This window comes from Sparus aurata, chromosome 3 (genome assembly GCF_900880675.1).
Source record: "Sparus aurata chromosome 3, fSpaAur1.1, whole genome shotgun sequence".
In the NCBI taxonomy this organism is placed as follows: domain Eukaryota; kingdom Metazoa; phylum Chordata; class Actinopteri; order Spariformes; family Sparidae; genus Sparus; species Sparus aurata.
In genome coordinates this window covers 12,410,204-12,428,834 of record NC_044189.1, presented here as the reverse complement: position 1 = coordinate 12,428,834, position 18,631 = coordinate 12,410,204, and the positions used below count along the sequence as shown (strand labels likewise).

At 40.7% G+C, this 18,631-nt stretch overlaps 1 protein-coding gene across 5 annotated transcripts in view; it reads left to right on the top strand.

Annotated features, from left to right (window-relative positions):
* The window catches only part of akap9 (A kinase (PRKA) anchor protein 9), a 66,340-nt gene that overhangs the window by 28,616 nt on the left and 19,093 nt on the right, over positions 1-18,631 (top strand). For 4 of the 5 annotated variants that reach the window (XM_030411498.1, XM_030411500.1, XM_030411496.1 and 1 more), the window contains 10 exons: positions 586-640; positions 1,556-1,888; positions 2,381-2,650; positions 5,443-5,579; positions 5,873-6,075; positions 7,844-8,076; positions 13,354-13,516; positions 16,468-16,562; positions 16,967-17,084; positions 18,022-18,060. In XM_030411498.1, coding sequence (XP_030267358.1) covers positions 586-640; positions 1,556-1,888; positions 2,381-2,650; positions 5,443-5,579; positions 5,873-6,075; positions 7,844-8,076; positions 13,354-13,516; positions 16,468-16,562; positions 16,967-17,084; positions 18,022-18,060 — 1,646 coding nt within the window. The remainder of the gene's footprint in view (positions 1-585; positions 641-1,555; positions 1,889-2,380; positions 2,651-5,442; positions 5,580-5,872; positions 6,076-7,843; positions 8,077-13,353; positions 13,517-16,467; positions 16,563-16,966; positions 17,085-18,021; positions 18,061-18,631) is intronic. The other variant, XM_030411497.1, reaches the window with a different exon arrangement.

Sequence of the window (18,631 nt, the reverse complement as noted above, 5' to 3'; positions counted from 1 at the left end):
AGTCCAAGTTTCTGTCATTTTTCAAGATAAATGCAAAACATTCTTCTCTGTCATATGATATTAAACCCAATATCTTTGGGTTTTGGAGTGCTGGTTGGGGAAAGAAAGGATTTTGAAGATGATATCTTAAAAGTTGGAGAGATAAATGTATTACTACTTTGGAACATATTAAAACCATAAATCCATTAATCGAGAAAATAATCTGTAAATATTGCAGCATTAGTAATGTAATAATTTCAGTTTGTGTTTCCTTTAATGCTTTTGGATTTAACATGCCATTTTTTTTGTTTTGATGCTGAATCTATTAACCTCTTCACTCTGTAATCATTTTATTATCCTCAGGGATGGCAGGAATATTTAGAGGTATATGCTCACAACCAAGAAGCATAGAAGCTCAGCAAGATTTTAGTTTTTTTAATTTGTCAGTGGCAGCCTGTAAAATAGTAACAAATCACTTCAGGCTACCAGGTAGATCATTTTTCAAATAAAAAGAAAATACACATATAAACTGCACTAACTCTTAATTTGTTTGAGGTTTGCGAACAATTCATTCTGACCTCACATTTTCTTTCTCTGCCCGTCCAGTGTTACACAGTCCAGCTCTGAGATGACGGAGGAGCACAGAGAGGAACTACTTAAGGTTTGGCTGCTACGTTTTTGCCCTCATCTAAATCTTCCATGTCACATGCATCACATCTTACTACGAGCTGAAACGTGTACATGCATTAAGACGCTATGACAGTGCGGGTGGGAGGGGGCAGTTGCAGCCTTTAGGCTATAACGTGCCCTAAATCCCCATCCCCAGCTTTGCTCCAGAAGCAGCATCATGAACGGTCCTGTATCTGAACGATTAAAAGGCTCCGACGTTACATAAGCTGCAGTTTTGCTCATAAACCAAGTGGACGTACTCTAGTCACGGCGGCTGCATGAAAGGAGGATACTGTCTTGCGTGAATGAGCTGCCCTCTATTTAAACCATCTCTCGCTCACATCACTCCAACTTCCATCGTGTCTTAGTTCGCCTCTCCCTTCCAACCTCAAAGTTGCCACAGCTCGTGTGTTTACCCCCTTGTTCAGAGATCTGATAAGAGAGTCGAAGATTGACAGGAGCGCAGGAGGAGCGAGAACGGGAGAGAAACTGAAACAAATTCGGGCATGATACACTTGAAGACATCCTAGGTTTGGCTTGGAAATGTTAAGCTCGAGGCGAGTGGAGCTAAAGATGCTGAACGACTGTGAAACAGACAGGGATTCATTACAAGACAAGAGTGGTAGTGTGTGAGGGGAAAATGTAGCTGTAATGTAATGTACCCCTTTATCGCGTTATCATCCCGGGAGGGTGAATAGGACAAAACAGTGTATTTAATCGGGTTTAAAGGGCGGGTGGTGTGAAGCAAAGAGGACATGTTTATTTCAGGAACAGTCTTGAGGAACTTTCAATTTACATAAGTTCATATGTTATCATCTTCTTCATTTTAACACAGCCACTGTTATCTTGTAGTTTTATTTTTGTAACTTCCTTTCTTCCTCTGTTTTGCTTTCTTCACCCCTCTCAGGACCTAGGTGAAGAGAACCTTTCAGAGGGAGGTGTGGAGTTGAGCTTGCCTGCCAGGTCTGCAGGCTTGACGGCGCAGCTGCAGGCGCTGAGGAAAGCTCTCTACCACAAGTATGTCCAAGAAGTAGCAGCTCTCCAAGAGCAGCATAACAGGGAGCTGAAGAGACTGAGAGAAGAAAGGGAACCGGAGCGTGAGGAAGATAGAAGAGAGGAGGAGCAGAATCTGAACGGTATTAACGGGGCTGGAAGCTCAATCAGGAGCCTTAGGGGTGCCGGGCCAGTCGTGCCGGAAGAGAGACAAGACTGGGAGAGAGTGGAGGAGGAAGTTGCCAAGGTAGGTGACCATCAATTTTGGGTTCTCGTGCAACCCTTCTGTCCAGTCAGAATCAAATACATTTGCAAAAGAAGTATTTTGCAGTATTGGATTAATTAATAATCAGATGAATTAGTGATCAAATATGCTGGTTCAAGTTTAAAGATTATGAATATTTGCTTGTTATCTTGTCTGGCAGTAAACTAAAAATGTTTGAGTTGCAGTCTGCATGCCAGACAAAACAAGACATTTAAAGATGTCATCTGGGCTCCAGGGAAGTGCAGTTTTACTTTTGTCTGAAGTTTTATGGCCCAAACAATTAGTCGTCAGGAGAAAATAATCAGCAGAATAATCCATTATTAAAATGGTTACAGAACATTGAAACCTGTTTTAATAGGAGAACACAAATAGAACAGAAGAACTACAGTGTACTGTCAAATTGCTACCAACACTGTAACAGCACTCCATCATACACAGTATTAAGACACATCATCTTTCGATCTTTGCTGACAGGCGATAGTTCAGATGTCCGTGGAGTTTGCACAGCAGACTGAGCTGGCTAGAATCAACAAGCGAGCCGGCCAGAGGTGCACCTCCATGCAGACCCAGTCGGACGAAGAGGAGCTGGAGGAGAAGGTGAAGAATGAGCGGACTGGAGCTTCACCCAGCTCGGGCGCCTGGCTGGAGGAGGTTGAGAAGGAGAGACTGGAGAGGGAGCTGGAGGAGAGGAATGCTGAGATCAGAAAGTTGAAAAAAGAGCTCCAGAAATCAGAACCTGAACAGGTTGGTGTCATTATTATTATCATGTGTTTATTCACTCTCCACACTTCATTTCATCTGAGGGAGGTCATTACTGCTGCGTCATTAATTTTGAGATGCACTGTGTCGCAATGCAGGTGTTGCATCGATTACTCTAGCCAATATTATTCATCCTTAGGCTAATATTATTTGCCTTTTTTTTTACCTGCTAACAGTGATTTTGTTTCATTTCTACAATTAATACTGTGGGTAAAGCAGATCACTCTTTGTGTGTTTGACGAGGATCCAAATATTAAACTTTGCAGCAACATATTTGTGAAATTGGCAGCAACATTAATACAGTATGTGTAGAGTGGGATGTTGTATTTTTTTTTTGTTGTGTTGAATGTTTGGTATTCAGCACATTTCCCACTGAGATTTTGTGGATAAGCTTACAGCTCTTTCTAGCCTCCTGTTATGTAATATTAATAAACCAATGTTTAACCAAAAAGCCGAACCATTAATTTGGTTTTTCAGGGAACAGTACCTGCATGTCTTTTGATGCCCAAAGTAGCACAGAAGCATGTTAAAAAGCATGCTTTTCAAATTAAGAGCAACAAATGGTTTATTTTACTCTTATACAGATTAAACTTGTGATTGTAGTCTTTTATTACTGATAAGTATGTAAGTATGTACGATAATAAAATGCATTAAACAGCTCTTTTGATAATCTCACACAACTGCTTCCAATATCAGAGGAAAAAAAATTTGCCAGTATCTCTCACAACAGTTTCAAAGATTTCACGAGAAGCATACTTGTTTATCCACTTCTGACAAAATGCACTTTCTTGATTGTGCATACTGTCTTGCCTATCTACTTTGCATACACCGACTGATGTTGATTTGACATTATTTCTTTAAATCACTCCTCCTCGCCTTGACGGGCTAGTCCCAGTGCATGCTAGGTTTTCACTAACCATTTATTGCATGATTAGGCTTTAACTGTGTGATCGCAGTGGCTGTCAGGTTCAGTTTTCTTTGTGAGATGAGTTGCTCCGACACAGTGATTCGAAGGATTAGCTAGTTTGAAAAAGTTCTTAAGCTTTTGTAATTTGCTCTGATTAGGTTTAATGTTGAGAGTTCAGCTTTGCTAGTGAGAAAAAATGGCTCTGTTAATTTTCTTACAATGCCTAATTCAGATGTTTGGATGATTATGTTATATTATCTCATATTCTTCTGAGTTATCTACTGTAATGACTGCATAAAACACTGTAGCTCCACCAAAAATCCTCATGGTCAACATCGTCGAGTCATGCACATCACACGCACTCAATGTGTTCATCATGTGTACAAGAAGTCCATGTGTCATGTGATGTTTGGTTGTATTTCATTGATCATGTGAGGCAGGAAAGGGTCAGGAAAGTTGTAGGAGTGACGGTATAAAATAACTGTGTTGATCAACAGAATAATATTCAGTTACGCCGATCATTTAGGTTTCAAACAGAAATCTGTTATTAACACTAGCTGTGCAAGCAAATGGGTTTAAACAACATCAAATATATAGTTCAATTTAAAATCTAAAATTTAAAGTTGACTATTAGACTTCAATGTGCACTAGGTTAGTGTACAAATATGATTTAGTTTGGTCATGACAATACGACCATTTGACGTAATTAGAACAAATTATTTATCATTTGGTTGAAAGTATTTTGACAAATGGTAAGAAATATGCAGTCAGGCCAAGTTCATGTGACACCTTTATTTTGTGTCATATGTGCTCATAATTTTCAGTTTTGTGTGTGCACCCTTTCATAGTGACTTATTATTACTAATCCAAACCCTCAAGGCCGAAAAAAAAAGGATAAAGCAGCTCTAGATTTTAGAGTCTGACATTGAAGGTTTCAGTTCTTAAGTTTAAAACACAAACTAAGCGATGGGATAATGAATTATAAATAAAAGTCAGTTATTGTTTGTAATTGGTATATTAAGACAAGATAGTTGTCTGTTTGTGTGCTGTTGAATGCAAATTTTCTTTCAATTTCAGAGACTGTTATAGAGCTATAAAGAGTATTATTTGTTAAACATGTCACAGACTTGATTTAAACTTGAATATCACATTCATTAATCTTGAAATCTGTTGTAATATGAAGAATATCCAGTAATATAAATGAGATTGCATATACTCTTTTATTTATACCATGTTTTATATGTTAAGTATTATTAAATATTAAATATCATGTAAATGTATATAAATTGTTATGGCAAAAAGAGTAATGTTAGTGTTAAGTAATGTAAACACAAAATAAAGTAAAACACAGTTAAGTGTGAAGATTTCTGTCTCAACACAGACAATAGATTAGTCTGATCTGTCTGTGTTAAGCATTTTGTGTTGTCTGTTACTCAGGAAACTGTCTGAAAAAGTGATTGTTTGACTGAGATCAGTGTCCGTCTCGCTCATCAGTAGTCACTGCACAGTGCAGCCTGTCTGAGAGTGAAGTGAAATGCTTGTATTTCTGCTGGTCATCCAGTAGGTGGGGCTGTCGCTCCAGCCAGTGTTGTGCCTCAGGTGCACCTGTTGCCATAGCAGCACAAAGATACTAGTGTTTCTCTCCGCTCCAAGAGAGTTAAAGTGCGTCTTTGTGTTTGTGTGTGTGTGCTCGTACAAGGGCAGTGTGTGTACGTGCGCCTCGCTGCACTTATTTGAATACACTTTTACTGATGGTCACAAACACAGCCACGCTGTCGTTTGCTGCCCAGAGTTTTCAGGAGTCTGTTTATCCGGCTCCAACTTTGCAATGACGGGGCTGCTGTCTGTGTTTTCCCTCCTGCCTGTACAGGCCTTAAAGCAGAGAGGAGATACTCCAGAAGAAGCTGAGGAAGAGGAAGATCCGGGGGGGACGAGAATAAAGCTCGCTGGTGGAGGCAAATCGTCATCGCAGGATGATGGAGAGTCCTCCGATCAGGACGCTGAAAGGTAGGGAGAGAAACTGTATGCACGGTCCCCAGTAAAAATTAATTTTGTGCTAAGATGCTCCACAAAGTAGAACTGTCTTAACTTCTTTAGCTTTGTATTCAGTTGTACCTTCATGATTAACTGTTTGTTTGTATTAGTGCTCCACATGATATAGAAAAAGTTTTTTCCAGCTGAAGCCAAAGTAGACTCAATTGTAGCAGGTGTCATTATCACTCCAAACCTTTCTGCTCGCCACACAACAGATATTTTGAGTAATCAACTTGTTAATGACATAACCATTTTGCTGCTTTCAGAAACATTCTGCGTCAGGCCAACGAGAAACTCACTCAGGCTCTGGTGGAGGTCCTGAAGACCACAGCAGCAGCAGAGGAAACGATGGGCCTCCACATGCAGAGTCTGTCTGCTTCCAGTGGAGAGCAGCAGGCCACAGCTCCCCAATCCACCACACAGAGAGCTAACTGGCAGAGAGTAAACACACAGCCTGCCAGACCTGCAGGCAAGTAACATCAGGTCTAAATAATAAGTAATGTTACTGTCTGTGTTTTGGCAACATGTGGGCCGCATCCCACCCACCCAAATATGTTGGTTCAGATGTTAGTAGTTACGTGGAGGTGAGATTTATGTTTTAGCAAGCAAAAAAGACATCAGGAAATAAATCTGTGTGTTTCTGTTTTACACCATGTAGCTGCACTTTCATAATACAGTTTGTTACACTTATTTGGCTTGGAATTAGTTTGTGTTTTTACGTCTAGATAACAAAACCATTCGGTTTAAATCTGTTTTAAACCATATGGGTTGGAGTTTTGAAATCTGTTTTTAATAGACAACTTGAGCACAACACAACACAAAGCGTTGATGCCACATCCAGAGTGCTGCTGACTGCCATGACTGCAGTTTAAGCTAACCCCCTCTGCTGCTAATATAGTGCACCATGACTACATGATGCTGTTGCTGGAACAAAGAGTGCATCGTCCTCTTTTTCTTCATCAAGCATTGAGTTTTGTCTCTATGATTGGAAAAATGTGTACAGTTGTTGCAGACAAATTCAGCTTGATCACATGCAAATAGCAGCATTGTCAGTAAGTCCTGGTCTTTCATTCATATGTAAGAAAACTGGATCAAAGTTACCTGCCCCTTGAATGGTTCATAACAACTTTAGGTGGTGACTCCATGGGAGCTAAAGACAACAAAGTCTCATCTTAACATGCTAATCCTAATACTTCATACCTAATTCCAAAACCGTAGCTACTCATATAAACCACTAAACAACAGTGTAGCTAACTGACAGGATAATGGATCGAAAGCCCAATCTGTCTTCAGCACTTTCCTCTACAATCTTTAAACTGTTACCACAGTGATACATCTAGAAATAGATGTTTGACCATCAGCCTTTGGGGCAAATTACATAAATTGTACAGTAACTCAACAATGCATTTCATATTACACGTCTCCTCGAGAGTATGTTCTCGTGCCAAGCTGCAGGTAGATTGTCATCGCTGGTGTAATCATATTCTTGCATGCAAATGATGATTTCTCTTTGTGAAATTGTTATGTGAGACCATTTGTTTGCGCAGCCGTTGCAACTCTTCTCTAATCTAATCGTGCGTCTTAATGTAAATAACTTTCAAATGACATTCAGCAGTGACGTGTCATGAAAACACACACAAGTGCCGAATACAGAGGTGCAACTGTAGCCCACTCGTGTTACTGTGCACGGGTCCATATGATTTAATGTGTCTGACCATAAACGATGACGCTATAGTGAATTCAAATCCCTTAAAATTCTGGTTGACAGAACTATCTTGACCTGGCTTTAACATTGTTCCAACATTAAAACATTTTCATAAGTAGAAATCTACACAGTGTTAAATATGATCCACACTGCCACCTGCTGCCGTCATAAAATATTTCATATGATGATGCAGATTCTGTGATTTCATCAAACTAGCCTAAGGTACACTTGAGTCAGCGTTGTTTACTCACTTGATCTGGAGGATGTATGCGCCTAACCCCTTGTTATGGTTATATATTTAGCACTGCTTTACATCCTGTCATGAAAATAAACAACATGACTAGCATTTAACGGCTGTTCTTGTCCTACACTAACCCTTACAGCAATTTATTTTGTTGTGGAAGCTTCAAATGGTTTGTGAAGCTGATTATTTACTGTTCTTACAAGGTTTTACATGATTATGCTGATTCCTCTCTCACAGTATCTTGGTTTGATGTGACATTTCTGCTCTCTGTTCCACGGATCACACCAGGTCACTCTGCAGAAAGTTTCCAGGGCAGCGAGATCGGCGCAGACAATGTGAGTTTGTGGCCTGGAGAGACGGAGGCTGACGAGGGTCTGGAGGTTTCTCAGGAGATGATGGAAAGCCTGCTCCTGGGAGCGGGGACACAGCTGGAGAACGAGGAATATCTGATGGGCATCAGCAAACGACTCCAAACGGCTCTGGAGAAGATGTTAGTGGCCCTCAGCGACACCACCAACCAGGTACAGACCAGTGGTACCAATGCGCCACTGTCCACATGTATAAATGGTTGTTTTTCTGATGAGGATGGGCTGAAAAACTCACATAGTGTGCCTTTAATGCATTGGTGTTAATTTAGTAGTTTGACATTCTAAAAACAAACCTGAGAATGAGAAGATTGACACAACTCTCTCATCTATAAGGTAAATAAGAAGCTGGATCCAGCAGCCAGTTAACCTAGCTTAGCGAAAAGACTGGAAACACGAGGAAACACCTTTGCAAAGGTCACAAAATCCACAAACCAGCACCTGTAGAGTTTACTGATCAAAACATTTATTTCTTGTTAATAAAGCTGTACAAAAATCTTTGTATATAAATTATCCATTTGAACTGGGTCTTGTTTGCCAAACTACCTCTTGGCTAGGGCCAGTTGTCTGGCACCCAGTGGCAGTAATCCCCTCATTAAACTCTCTGCAACAAAGCAAACATGCATATTTCCCAATATGTTAAGCTAATTTTATTAAAGTAATCTTAAATCAGAAAAGTTTCATGATTTATGTAGATTAAGATAATATAATCAAAGACTAAATGAGTGAACCAGCCTGAATCTGACCAAACATTGGTTGCCAACTTTCTATGCTTTTTTTTAATGTCCATCTCTAGTTTATAGTCCTTGTCAAGTGAAATTGGCTCTTTCAGGTTGAAATGTCGGAAGAATCCTTCACGAACAGTCCTGCATGTGTTTGTGCCTAAAAATCAGCAGATGAACAGAAAGCTCTAGTGACACGTTTAGGCTTTGTCAAAACATTTAAATACCCACTCTCGACACTGTTAACCCCCTCTGTGGGCTTCTGCGCCTGTTCATGGAGGCATAATGGGGATGAGACTGCAGAATGTGGCCAGCAACAAAGTTGGCCTGTCTAGAATTCACACACAAAAGAGCTGCCTCATTCCCAGTGGTTGCCCACAGATACGAGCTGTATTTACACTGAGCTTTTGTCCGGTCGATCAGCCAATCGTAGTCTCAGTAGGACATAACAACTCCACCCCCCCCTCGGGCTGTCCATGTAGCTGTGTCCAGTGTCAGCCCACAGAGACGGGAGCCAGTTTAACTAGGCCAGTGAATGTGTTACTGTAACTGACTGCATGGCACATCTTCCCGTTGGCTGAAATTCATGAGTTACTCACGCTGAAATGAGTTTTATCTTGGAGATCTAAAAATAGCTTGAAAGAAATTTCAGGCCGAGCATCACTGTTGTTCAGCATCCATCCACACCACAGAGGGCATGAGGGCTGAATGTAAAGTGTTGAATCATTTATGTGTTTGTGGGTTTTAAAGCTTACGTTCATCAAATATAATTACAATATACTCGTTATCTTTCTTAATTCATGTAATTTTTTTGTATCACAGAATAGAGAATCATCTGACTAGTTTATTTCCTTTTGTCGCTTTCAGAGTATTTTTTTTTTACATTTCCGTACCACAGTGTCCCAAACTCAAGAAACCCAGATTTGCTCCACTAGCAGTGAGTTGTTGTTATAGTAAGGAATAGAAATGATAATTGGTTAAATCTGCAACAATTTTGATAATCTATCCAAACACCTAAATTTAATTCACTGGGTCCATCTTGATAAACAAGTAAAATATTTGTTGTTTTTCTTCGTCTTCTGTTATAGTAGCTTTATGACTTTTTGTTAGAGAAAACAAGTACATCACTTTTGTCTGGCATTTTATAGACCAAATAAATAATGAATTAGTCAATGAAATAATTTAATTAATTGAAATAAATATTAGTTGTAAGAAGCATGCATGCGATAACGTTACAGCTATATATTTTTTTACAAGCAGATTACTTGTTACACGGTTTACATCTCATCCAAGTACACACATTTAACAGCACAATAAACGTGTAATCAACAGACCCTCTAATGGTTTGTTCAATGATTTCCCTGCTCCTATTGATCTGATCTACATTAATCTTGTCTGTGCGCTGCGCTGGATCATCGGGTCTTGCCTGTGAATCGGTCGTCGTGAACAGAGATTGATGTAACGAGCCGGTCAGGAATGTTAAGTGTCTTTTGTTGAGCTGCTGCTGTAAATAATTTGCCTGTGGAAAGGTGTTTGCTCACGCATTGCTCACTCCCATTATGAGCCGGTGAGACATGGAAATTGTTCGTGTGCAGTCAGTATGACAGTAGGTGGGACCAAGAGGCAGCACATCAGGAAGCCTTAATTGTTTTTTTTTTCTGCTGTTACATAGGGAGGGAAGCCAGTTTGACAACTTTTTGCTGGAAGGGCGTGTGTTGTCTGCGGGGTTATTTGTGCGTGTGGTGATCTATTTGCAAACCTACCTGCCCCAGTGGCTCTCAAGATCGGAGCCACACCTGCTTCCCTCCCACTTTTGCTGAACAGTATCCTGCTGTGAGCGATCAGTGTAGGAAGTGGAAGAAGAATCCATTCGTCTGCCCTTGAAGTCTGGGATTTAATCTTATTTATTTTTGCGTAGACAGAGTTAAAGTGAGCGTATCGGTGACAGTAGCCTGCGTAGGGTGAGTAGACCTCCTCTGACAGGAGAGAGCACCGGCTACAGCGAGTAACATTGTGGTGTGATCATGGGAGCATGCGTGGAGAGGGAATGACAGCAGTCCAAGAAGGAAGTAAACGGGAAAGAGCGAAACATCTAAGCGCTGCCATTTAACCCTCGCCTGTCTGCTGCTTGGACTAAACAATTAAAAGGGGCCCCTGGGAGGCTTCCCTGCGGGTCGGGGTTGCTACGGCCGCGTAGTATTGTTAATGAATCTCCAGAGAGGGAGAGAGACAGAGAGACAGAGAGACAGAGAGAGAGAGAGAGAGAGAGAGAGAGAGAGAGAGGGGAGAGCAAGCCCGGAGCTGACGTGGGGGTGTGAGCTTCACTGAGCGGCATGATATGGTTTTCCTGTGAGGAAAGCAGGTCAGATAGAACAGAGAGAGACTGGGTTGATCGTCAAAGAGGACAAGAAGAGAAGAAATGCTTGCCTCTGTGTTTACACACCTCCTGTGGTCATGTTCAGGAATGCCGGACCAAGCTGTGACTTCCACCTGCTGCCAAGGAAGACACTTTTTGGCGCGACTTTGACCAATGATTTTCCCTCACAATACTTACCTGGACTTGTTCTACCTCACTGGGCAGAATGTGATTGAGATGACGTGAATGTCACCCTCCCTCAGTCTTGTTTACTCTTCTTCTGTGTGCGACAAACGCATAGAAACTGTTGCTTGGAGCTATCCACAACACTGCTTCATCCCCCACTGGACTTGACTCTCATTTCCACGGCTCAGCCTGAAGGATCATGGCAAATGGAAACCTGGTTTGATGCGTCAGGAAAATCAGCTCCAACATAACAAGTTCTCCCTTCACCATGGATTCCTACCGCTCGTACTGGAACTCCAGCATGCAGAGCACGGCCTGGGTCGAGGGGGCGGACCAGGATGTGTACGAGGTTGAATCTCGGGTACCCCTTCCCCGACCTTTCCCACTTTGCAGCACCTTGACAGAGAAAAACGCAGTGGTGGTGCAGACACAAATATCGCATATCAATCACAGGACTAATGGTCACCTTCTTAAGGTTATCTCCAAAATCTCCCTGCCCACTCCTCCATATACAGTAAGTTTACACCTGGTTGACTCACTCGGTCTGACAGTCTTTAAATTATACAGAATGATTTGTTCTGTGCGTTGCCTGGAGAGAACTGTGCTGATTAATATTGTATAAGTACATTTTCACAGCCTGTTTTAAGTAGTTCAGGTCTGTACATGCAGATGAACTACAAACATCATTCCATGTACAAGCTCAGGTGCTCTACAGTATCTGCACTTTTTGAGGTGAACAGTAGGTGAAAGATTATATGAGTTGCAGGGTCACGTTACCACTTCCTGACTCCCACAATGTTACAACAAGACCTTTGCTCAGGGAGATATGGAAATATGCGGGAAGTAACTGTGAGATGATCAGGAGTGTGCTGAACGGTTATTGCATAATGATCATTTCATACTTGTGCCGCAAGGATATTACGCCTTCTGTCACCTGACCAGGAATGTGAATGTGACATTATTATGATTATCCATCTGCACGCAACCTCATTTTATTATTGATTTGTGTACAAGTTTCCCTTTTAATGCTATTCCAATGCACTTCGGTTGAAGTCTGTCTTTAGCGTATGATGCACAGAGATCATGAATTGTGCTGTCAAACTGTCTTCAATAGTAGGACAGTCATTAAAGTGACAACTAAAGCCTTTTCTAAGTATGTTGAAAATAATAATAAGATAAATAAAATATATAATAACAGTAACTGACTTATCGATTTGGTAAAAAACGTAAAAAAATCTAATGGACATTGAAAGCGGTGAACTGTGGTCCACTGTAATGAATAACACAAGACTAAACTTTATGTATGCAGGAAAATAAATACATAATTTTATTAAATTGTATTTAGAACTCGCTCTTTATCATTAATTTGAAAAACAGTAATGTATGGTGCGATAATGTGAGCACCCAAACTCTCAGAAACAAAATGATGCAAAATACGTAATCAGATCATTAAAGCAAGCACATAGATAAAACAGGGAGGGAAATACAGTAAGAGGGATGTTGAAGGTGCTTACTTAAATGCACTTTCTGATCCAGCAAGGTAAAAGTAATTGCATAGGAGAAGACAGGTTGGCATCTTTTTTGTTGAAAGTGGCAAATTAACCTCTCGGGGAACTTTTCTATGAAGCAATTATTTAAATGATGGATCAGCTCCATTTGTAAATATGTAAAAACAAAAGAAAGGTTCCTTTCACCTGCTCCCATTTCATGTGATAGTTCACGGTGGATAGTGCAGCTGTATACCTCAATACCACCCCTGACATTATAACTGGCTCCTTTTACGTGCTAAACTAAATTTCCCCCCTAAGGTTTAAAGAGGTGATCCACTGATTTAGATATATTATGAAAGATTGAACAATGGATTAATGCAACCATGGCTGAGATATCTTGACTTTTATCTCTTAATGTTTGAAACAAAAAACACTGAATCTGGGAACTTCCTATTATGTAGCCTCATAGCATTTTTTTTCAAACCCCATATTTCCATCAGCTTTCTATTGAAAGTCTCAAGCCCAAGCCAAGATAACCCTGATGACATGAGTAGTTCTCCTCATAGAAAGTAAACTGATCTTCATTGATGGAGTGCCTCTTTTCACTGTCTTTACTGTCTCTTCCTATTGCACTGTTCTGCCCGTGTGTCACGACCTCTTTCCTCTTTCCCCCCCTCAGCTTGAACATGCCCGGATGACCCAGACTGAGCTGATGCGGGAGTCCTTCCGCCACAACCAGGAGATGAACGAGCTGCTGCAGAAGCAGGAGGAGCTGCAGGAGAGGTTGTCGGAGGAGGCCCGGGCACGCGAGCAGCTGGCTCTGGAGCTCCACCGGGCTGAGGGTGAGTTCTTCTGGGTAGAACTGTTTGTATTGATGGATTTTTCGGAATAAGGGACACGTGCGTTTGGTATGATTCAAATGTAGGTTAGTTTGTACCGTTTGCACTTCAACTATGGTGTGACTGCGTGTGTCTGTATGTCAGAGTGATTACAGAAAACAAGGAGCATAAGGCACTGAAGGGAAAATACATGTGTGCATGTGTCTGAGGGGAGGGGGGTGTTACAGGGGGTGATGGGATCAGCTGTTAGAAAGGGAGAGTTAAGGAGAGTGAGGCCATCTGTGGTGAGGAATCGACAAATGGTAATTTCTGTCTGTCAGCCTGTCTCTGCTTTGTGTTGACGGCTAAATTATGAGGATTTGTGTCTGGAGTTGAAGGTATTTGTAAGAGAACAAATTCAAATCTATTAAACTTGATTCATCAGGGAGTCACTGAACAGTTTTCGACAACAGTTTCAGTGCCGTGTCAGTTCTGTTGTGGGTGCAGTTTATGCTCTGTCCCAGCGATGTCAGAGACAGCTGGTCCTCGAGGGTCAACTGTTGCAGCCACATCCTCTCTCACACACCAAACTCAATCGACTGAACTGATTATAGGTCACAAATTGGCGAATGTACAGTACAACAGCCTTGTCTTTGTTTCTGGCTTTGTGTACACACTGAGCAATGGTGAGTTTATAGCTTTTTCTAATCTTTTATTATCTTTTACTTCGATAGTATCCTGTTATAATGTTTGTTTCTCGTATTCCTGTGCTGAGGGATGGCAAATATTTGCTGTCATAAAATGCTTTATAGTTTTAAACGACGAATATCAAAGCAGGAGATCATGCGGCAAGCTGTGGAAAATAAAAGAAAGAGCAACATTTTAGAGAACAGGGCTGCAATTAACAATTCATTTAATTATTTATTAATCTGCAAAAACATGTTCTTGACTAATCTTTCACTTTGTAAAAACATTGTGACAAAAAAGGTTATGCACAGCTTCTCAGCGCCCACAATGAAGATTCAAATTAGGTTGTTTTTGCTAAACCAAATAGACCAAATAAAAAGATGTTGTTTTTTCCAAAGAAAGGGAACTTAAATTTTAGTTTTCAGCGTAGAACATTAATTCAATCAACACTTTGTTTTTATGAAGACTCCACAACTACTCCACTACTTTTCATACTTCTGAGAACTTGGTTTTGAAGCACCCAGGTTTTTGTTGTATCTGCACCGCAGGAGCTGTGAACAAGCGTAGATCTTGGAGCTCATTTGGCTCCAACTTCACAGAATGCACAACACAAAACACAAACAACAGCTTGGCAATAAAAGGATTGGCAGAAAATAGATTTAACGGCGGTTGGCAAGTAGATTCATGGTGCATTATCACCACATACTAGGCAGTGAAGCAGAACAGCAGTGAACTTAGTTTGTTGGTTTATGTCGCCCTAAAGTTAGGTTGTCATCACTTCAGGGAGTTCCTATTGGCAGTGCAAATGCCAACAGGAAAAAAAGGCCCTTAAAGGTGTTAAGTTCCTCTAAAGGAAGTCCCTAGATATATTTGGTCCGAAAACGACTTCACTACTGTCAGACCCTGTTTTTAATGTTCAATACCTATTTGCTATGTTATCTTTGTTGTTGTTCTTTTTTTTTTCTTTTTTTATACCTATATATTGTATTTTATTGCAGTACAGAAGCTGCATACTTACATTCATTGCACTTAAATAATGAGAATAAAGATATTTATTTGATTCAAAGGTTTTAGTTAGATTTTTATTTTTCAAAATGATTAGTCACTTATTATAATACTTGCAAATTAGTTTTCCTCCAAACGACTTACTGGTTAATAGACTGATTGTTGGAGTTCTAAAAGCGAACACTCCGGACTTCCAGCCTGTCATCTGATGTAAATGAGTCACAGAACAGCTGTGTCTTTGTGGCGTGCTTTCTTCATTAACTTTAAGGAGTGTTTAATTCCTGCTAATACAATGTCTCGTGTACGTTTTCTTGTTCAAAACCCACAGATAATACTCTTCCCATTGTGTAAATGATGCACACAGGTAAAAGCTCAGGGTGCGGCCTTTTCAAACTGGTTTTTGAATGAACACAGTTGACAGGCTTAACCTGGAGGACAGATCTTTTTCACTGATTGATGTATTGAAAACATTAAACAGGATGAAACGTCTGCTTTTGTAACCTTTCCAAGAGAGCTCCGTGTAGTTAGTGGACAGTGTTGTTCTAGCCAACGATCATGTGCATCTGATAGCTGTGTGTCGTGTTGGGTCCCTCCTTAGGCAAAGTTTACACACAGCTTTGGTTACTGCTTAAGCATCTGTAATAATAGTTATCTCCTGACAGCACAGGTGACATTTACCTTCTGCCTCTCTCATGTAACAAACATGAGCCACAAAACAAGTACCAGGTCACAAAATGTATTCATTTGATCTCAGAACTGGTCTTATTCCAGCTACAATCAATGAATTAATGGTTTCTCGCCAGTCGGTCGGTGTTTGCATTCCTCCTCTCCTCTAACTGCGTACTTAATACCCTCCGTGTGCTTCATGCTTGCTGACCTGTGATGGAGCAGTACAGTAATGATGGAGCATTTCATTGTGTTCACAGCTCAGTCTTGTACTTCATGTCAAGCAAAATGGGTCAGACATGCTCACTTGTGTCCTCTACTGCATTTGTATGCGTGTTTGTGTGCCCCTGCGTGTATCTTTTTAATGTTGCGTTCGCTGTCGTGTTGTCCGTAACCTTGGATGTTGTATCCCGCTGTTAAACGCTCGCTCATCTGGTTGGCTGCCGTGTGTGTTTGCGTGTGACTGAAGCTCAACTCAAGGCTGGAATTAATTCAGTTTTAATTCTTCTGTTGACTGATTGCAAGAACAGGAGGGTAAGAAAAACACAAACACTAAATGAAAATGTGTGTTTCGGTGCTCCTGATAGCTGTCCCTCTTTTGCTTTGTCCACATTCAGGTTTGATTGACGGTTACACGGGTGAAAGGGCTGCGCTGGAGGAGCAGTTGCGTCAGAAGGATGAGCTCCAGCTGGGCCTCGAGCAAGAGCTGCAGGTGAGGCATTCCAGCTGCAGAGAGGAGGGAAAATAATGATCTGTGACTTAATGACTTAATGTCTTAAGGCAGATTCTTGACTTTTGCCGCCGGCACCGTTAAGTAGGGACTCGCGTCTAATTACCTGAGGTGAAATTAAAAGAAAAAAAACTAAAAATATGGCAAATTAGGTAGTTTTGATTCTCAAAAGTGTCATTCAAATATGTACATCCAGCCCATAACTCTTAACAGATTAGTCTAGGAATATTCTGTGTTTTTCTTATTGTCAACGAATCACGTTGAAAGACCAAAACCAACAAGCAGTATCATCAGTCAAAGTCAAAATAAGGAACATTTTGAAAATCACTTTTTCTTTTAATTGAAAATATACTATTTTTGTTACTGAGTGTCACGTCTTCATGCAGGTAACAAGTAGCCGGCTGCACGAGTTGGAGCAGGAGAGGCATCAGATGCAGGAGGAGCGGGAGCTGCTGTCACGGCAACAAGACGCCATGAAGGAGAACGCCGGGCCACGCGAGCTTCGTACGTAACCCAGAATTCCCTCACCAGAGAAGGAAATTAATATACATAGATTTATAAAATCAGGAGGAAGTTACAGGAAGTTATCTTCCTTATTGTTAAAAGGAACATTTTAAGAAATTGATTTGCTCTGCATTTACTGAATATTAAGTCATCGTTTGTCAAGTTTGTTCTGAACGGTTGTGTTTGACGATGGTCACTCCCCTAAATAAAAACATTAATTCCTCCTTGAATTACACAGCACAGGTAGATTTGGTGTAAATAATTAACCCAGAGTCTGTCATACAGCAGTTGTAATCATCTTACATCGATATTATACAACATCTAGATCTGTCTTTGTACTGGTTTCCGCGAAAGGGCTACAGCTCTGATTCAGAGGTGCAGGGCCTCATATTGATTTCTTCTGTAGTGCTTGTGTTCCTGTCTGATGAAAATGACATAAAAAATGTATGAGCCATCACTGGGCTACAGGAATTGAGACCAAGGGCTAAAAAAGTCAATGAAACATTTATTTTTAGAATGTTTTTCGGTGTAACGACAATGGGGCAACTCTTTATCTACATTTCTTAAACATTTGCTACCGGTGCCACAGTTGTTAGACTTAAAGGTATTTGCCAAGAAGTGCTCCAGAAACATGATAACTGTATCCGCTAATGTTGCATTATAACCCCTGTTATATCAAAAAGGTATCCCATGAGTACATTCTCTGATAAATTGGTGAGTATTTTTTTATCGAAGGGTACAAAACCAAACGGAAACCTTTTCCTTTCACAGCATCCTTTCTGCAGCCCTAACTTACTTCTGTGAAACCTTCAGAAAAGCACTGCAGTTCTATCACTTCACCCTTTTCTCTTCTTTTTCCAAGAGTTTTCCTGTTCACGACAAAAAAACAATAAAACAAGAGCATGTTACATTCCTGTGCTTTCTTATTCTCCTGTAGGCCTAGTTGAAGCTGCAATGGTTGCAGCACCTGAAGCAGGTGTGTCCACTTTGAGCATGGCTCAGTCATATCTACTGTATGTTCTAATAACTGTTTACTGTTAGCTGAGTGACATTGTATCTCTCTAACCCGAATCCAGCAACTCACCAACTAAGCTTGGAGCTTGCTTGCACAAACTCACTAACCTTTTGCTTCAGCTTTTCATTTTTGACTGATTTTTATGTCCTGGTTCGTCATTCTTTAATGTCTTGGAGTCAGTGTTCAGCATGGTGAAATGAAAGTTATCTTAAGACACTTATATGTTCTCATTGTTTCCTAATTGTCAATCATCTACACTCTGAATTGCAGCGTCTTTTTTATTTTTTTTTATTTTTGTTGCTTCATTGCTTACAGCTTTTCTTTGAATGAGCGAGATGATTGGCCGTTCAGGAACTCCCTCTCTCCCTTGCCTGTTAATGCTTATTGGGCATGGATATTGCACTGTCTGGGCTGTCCACATGTTTGTTCTGTCATTTTGCACTCTCTCACCTTGTTACTTTTGCACTAATCCTGCGGGGTTTGATCCTGGGTGAACCGGTGTGGGTTTGTTCACTGGTGGCAATGGAAGGGC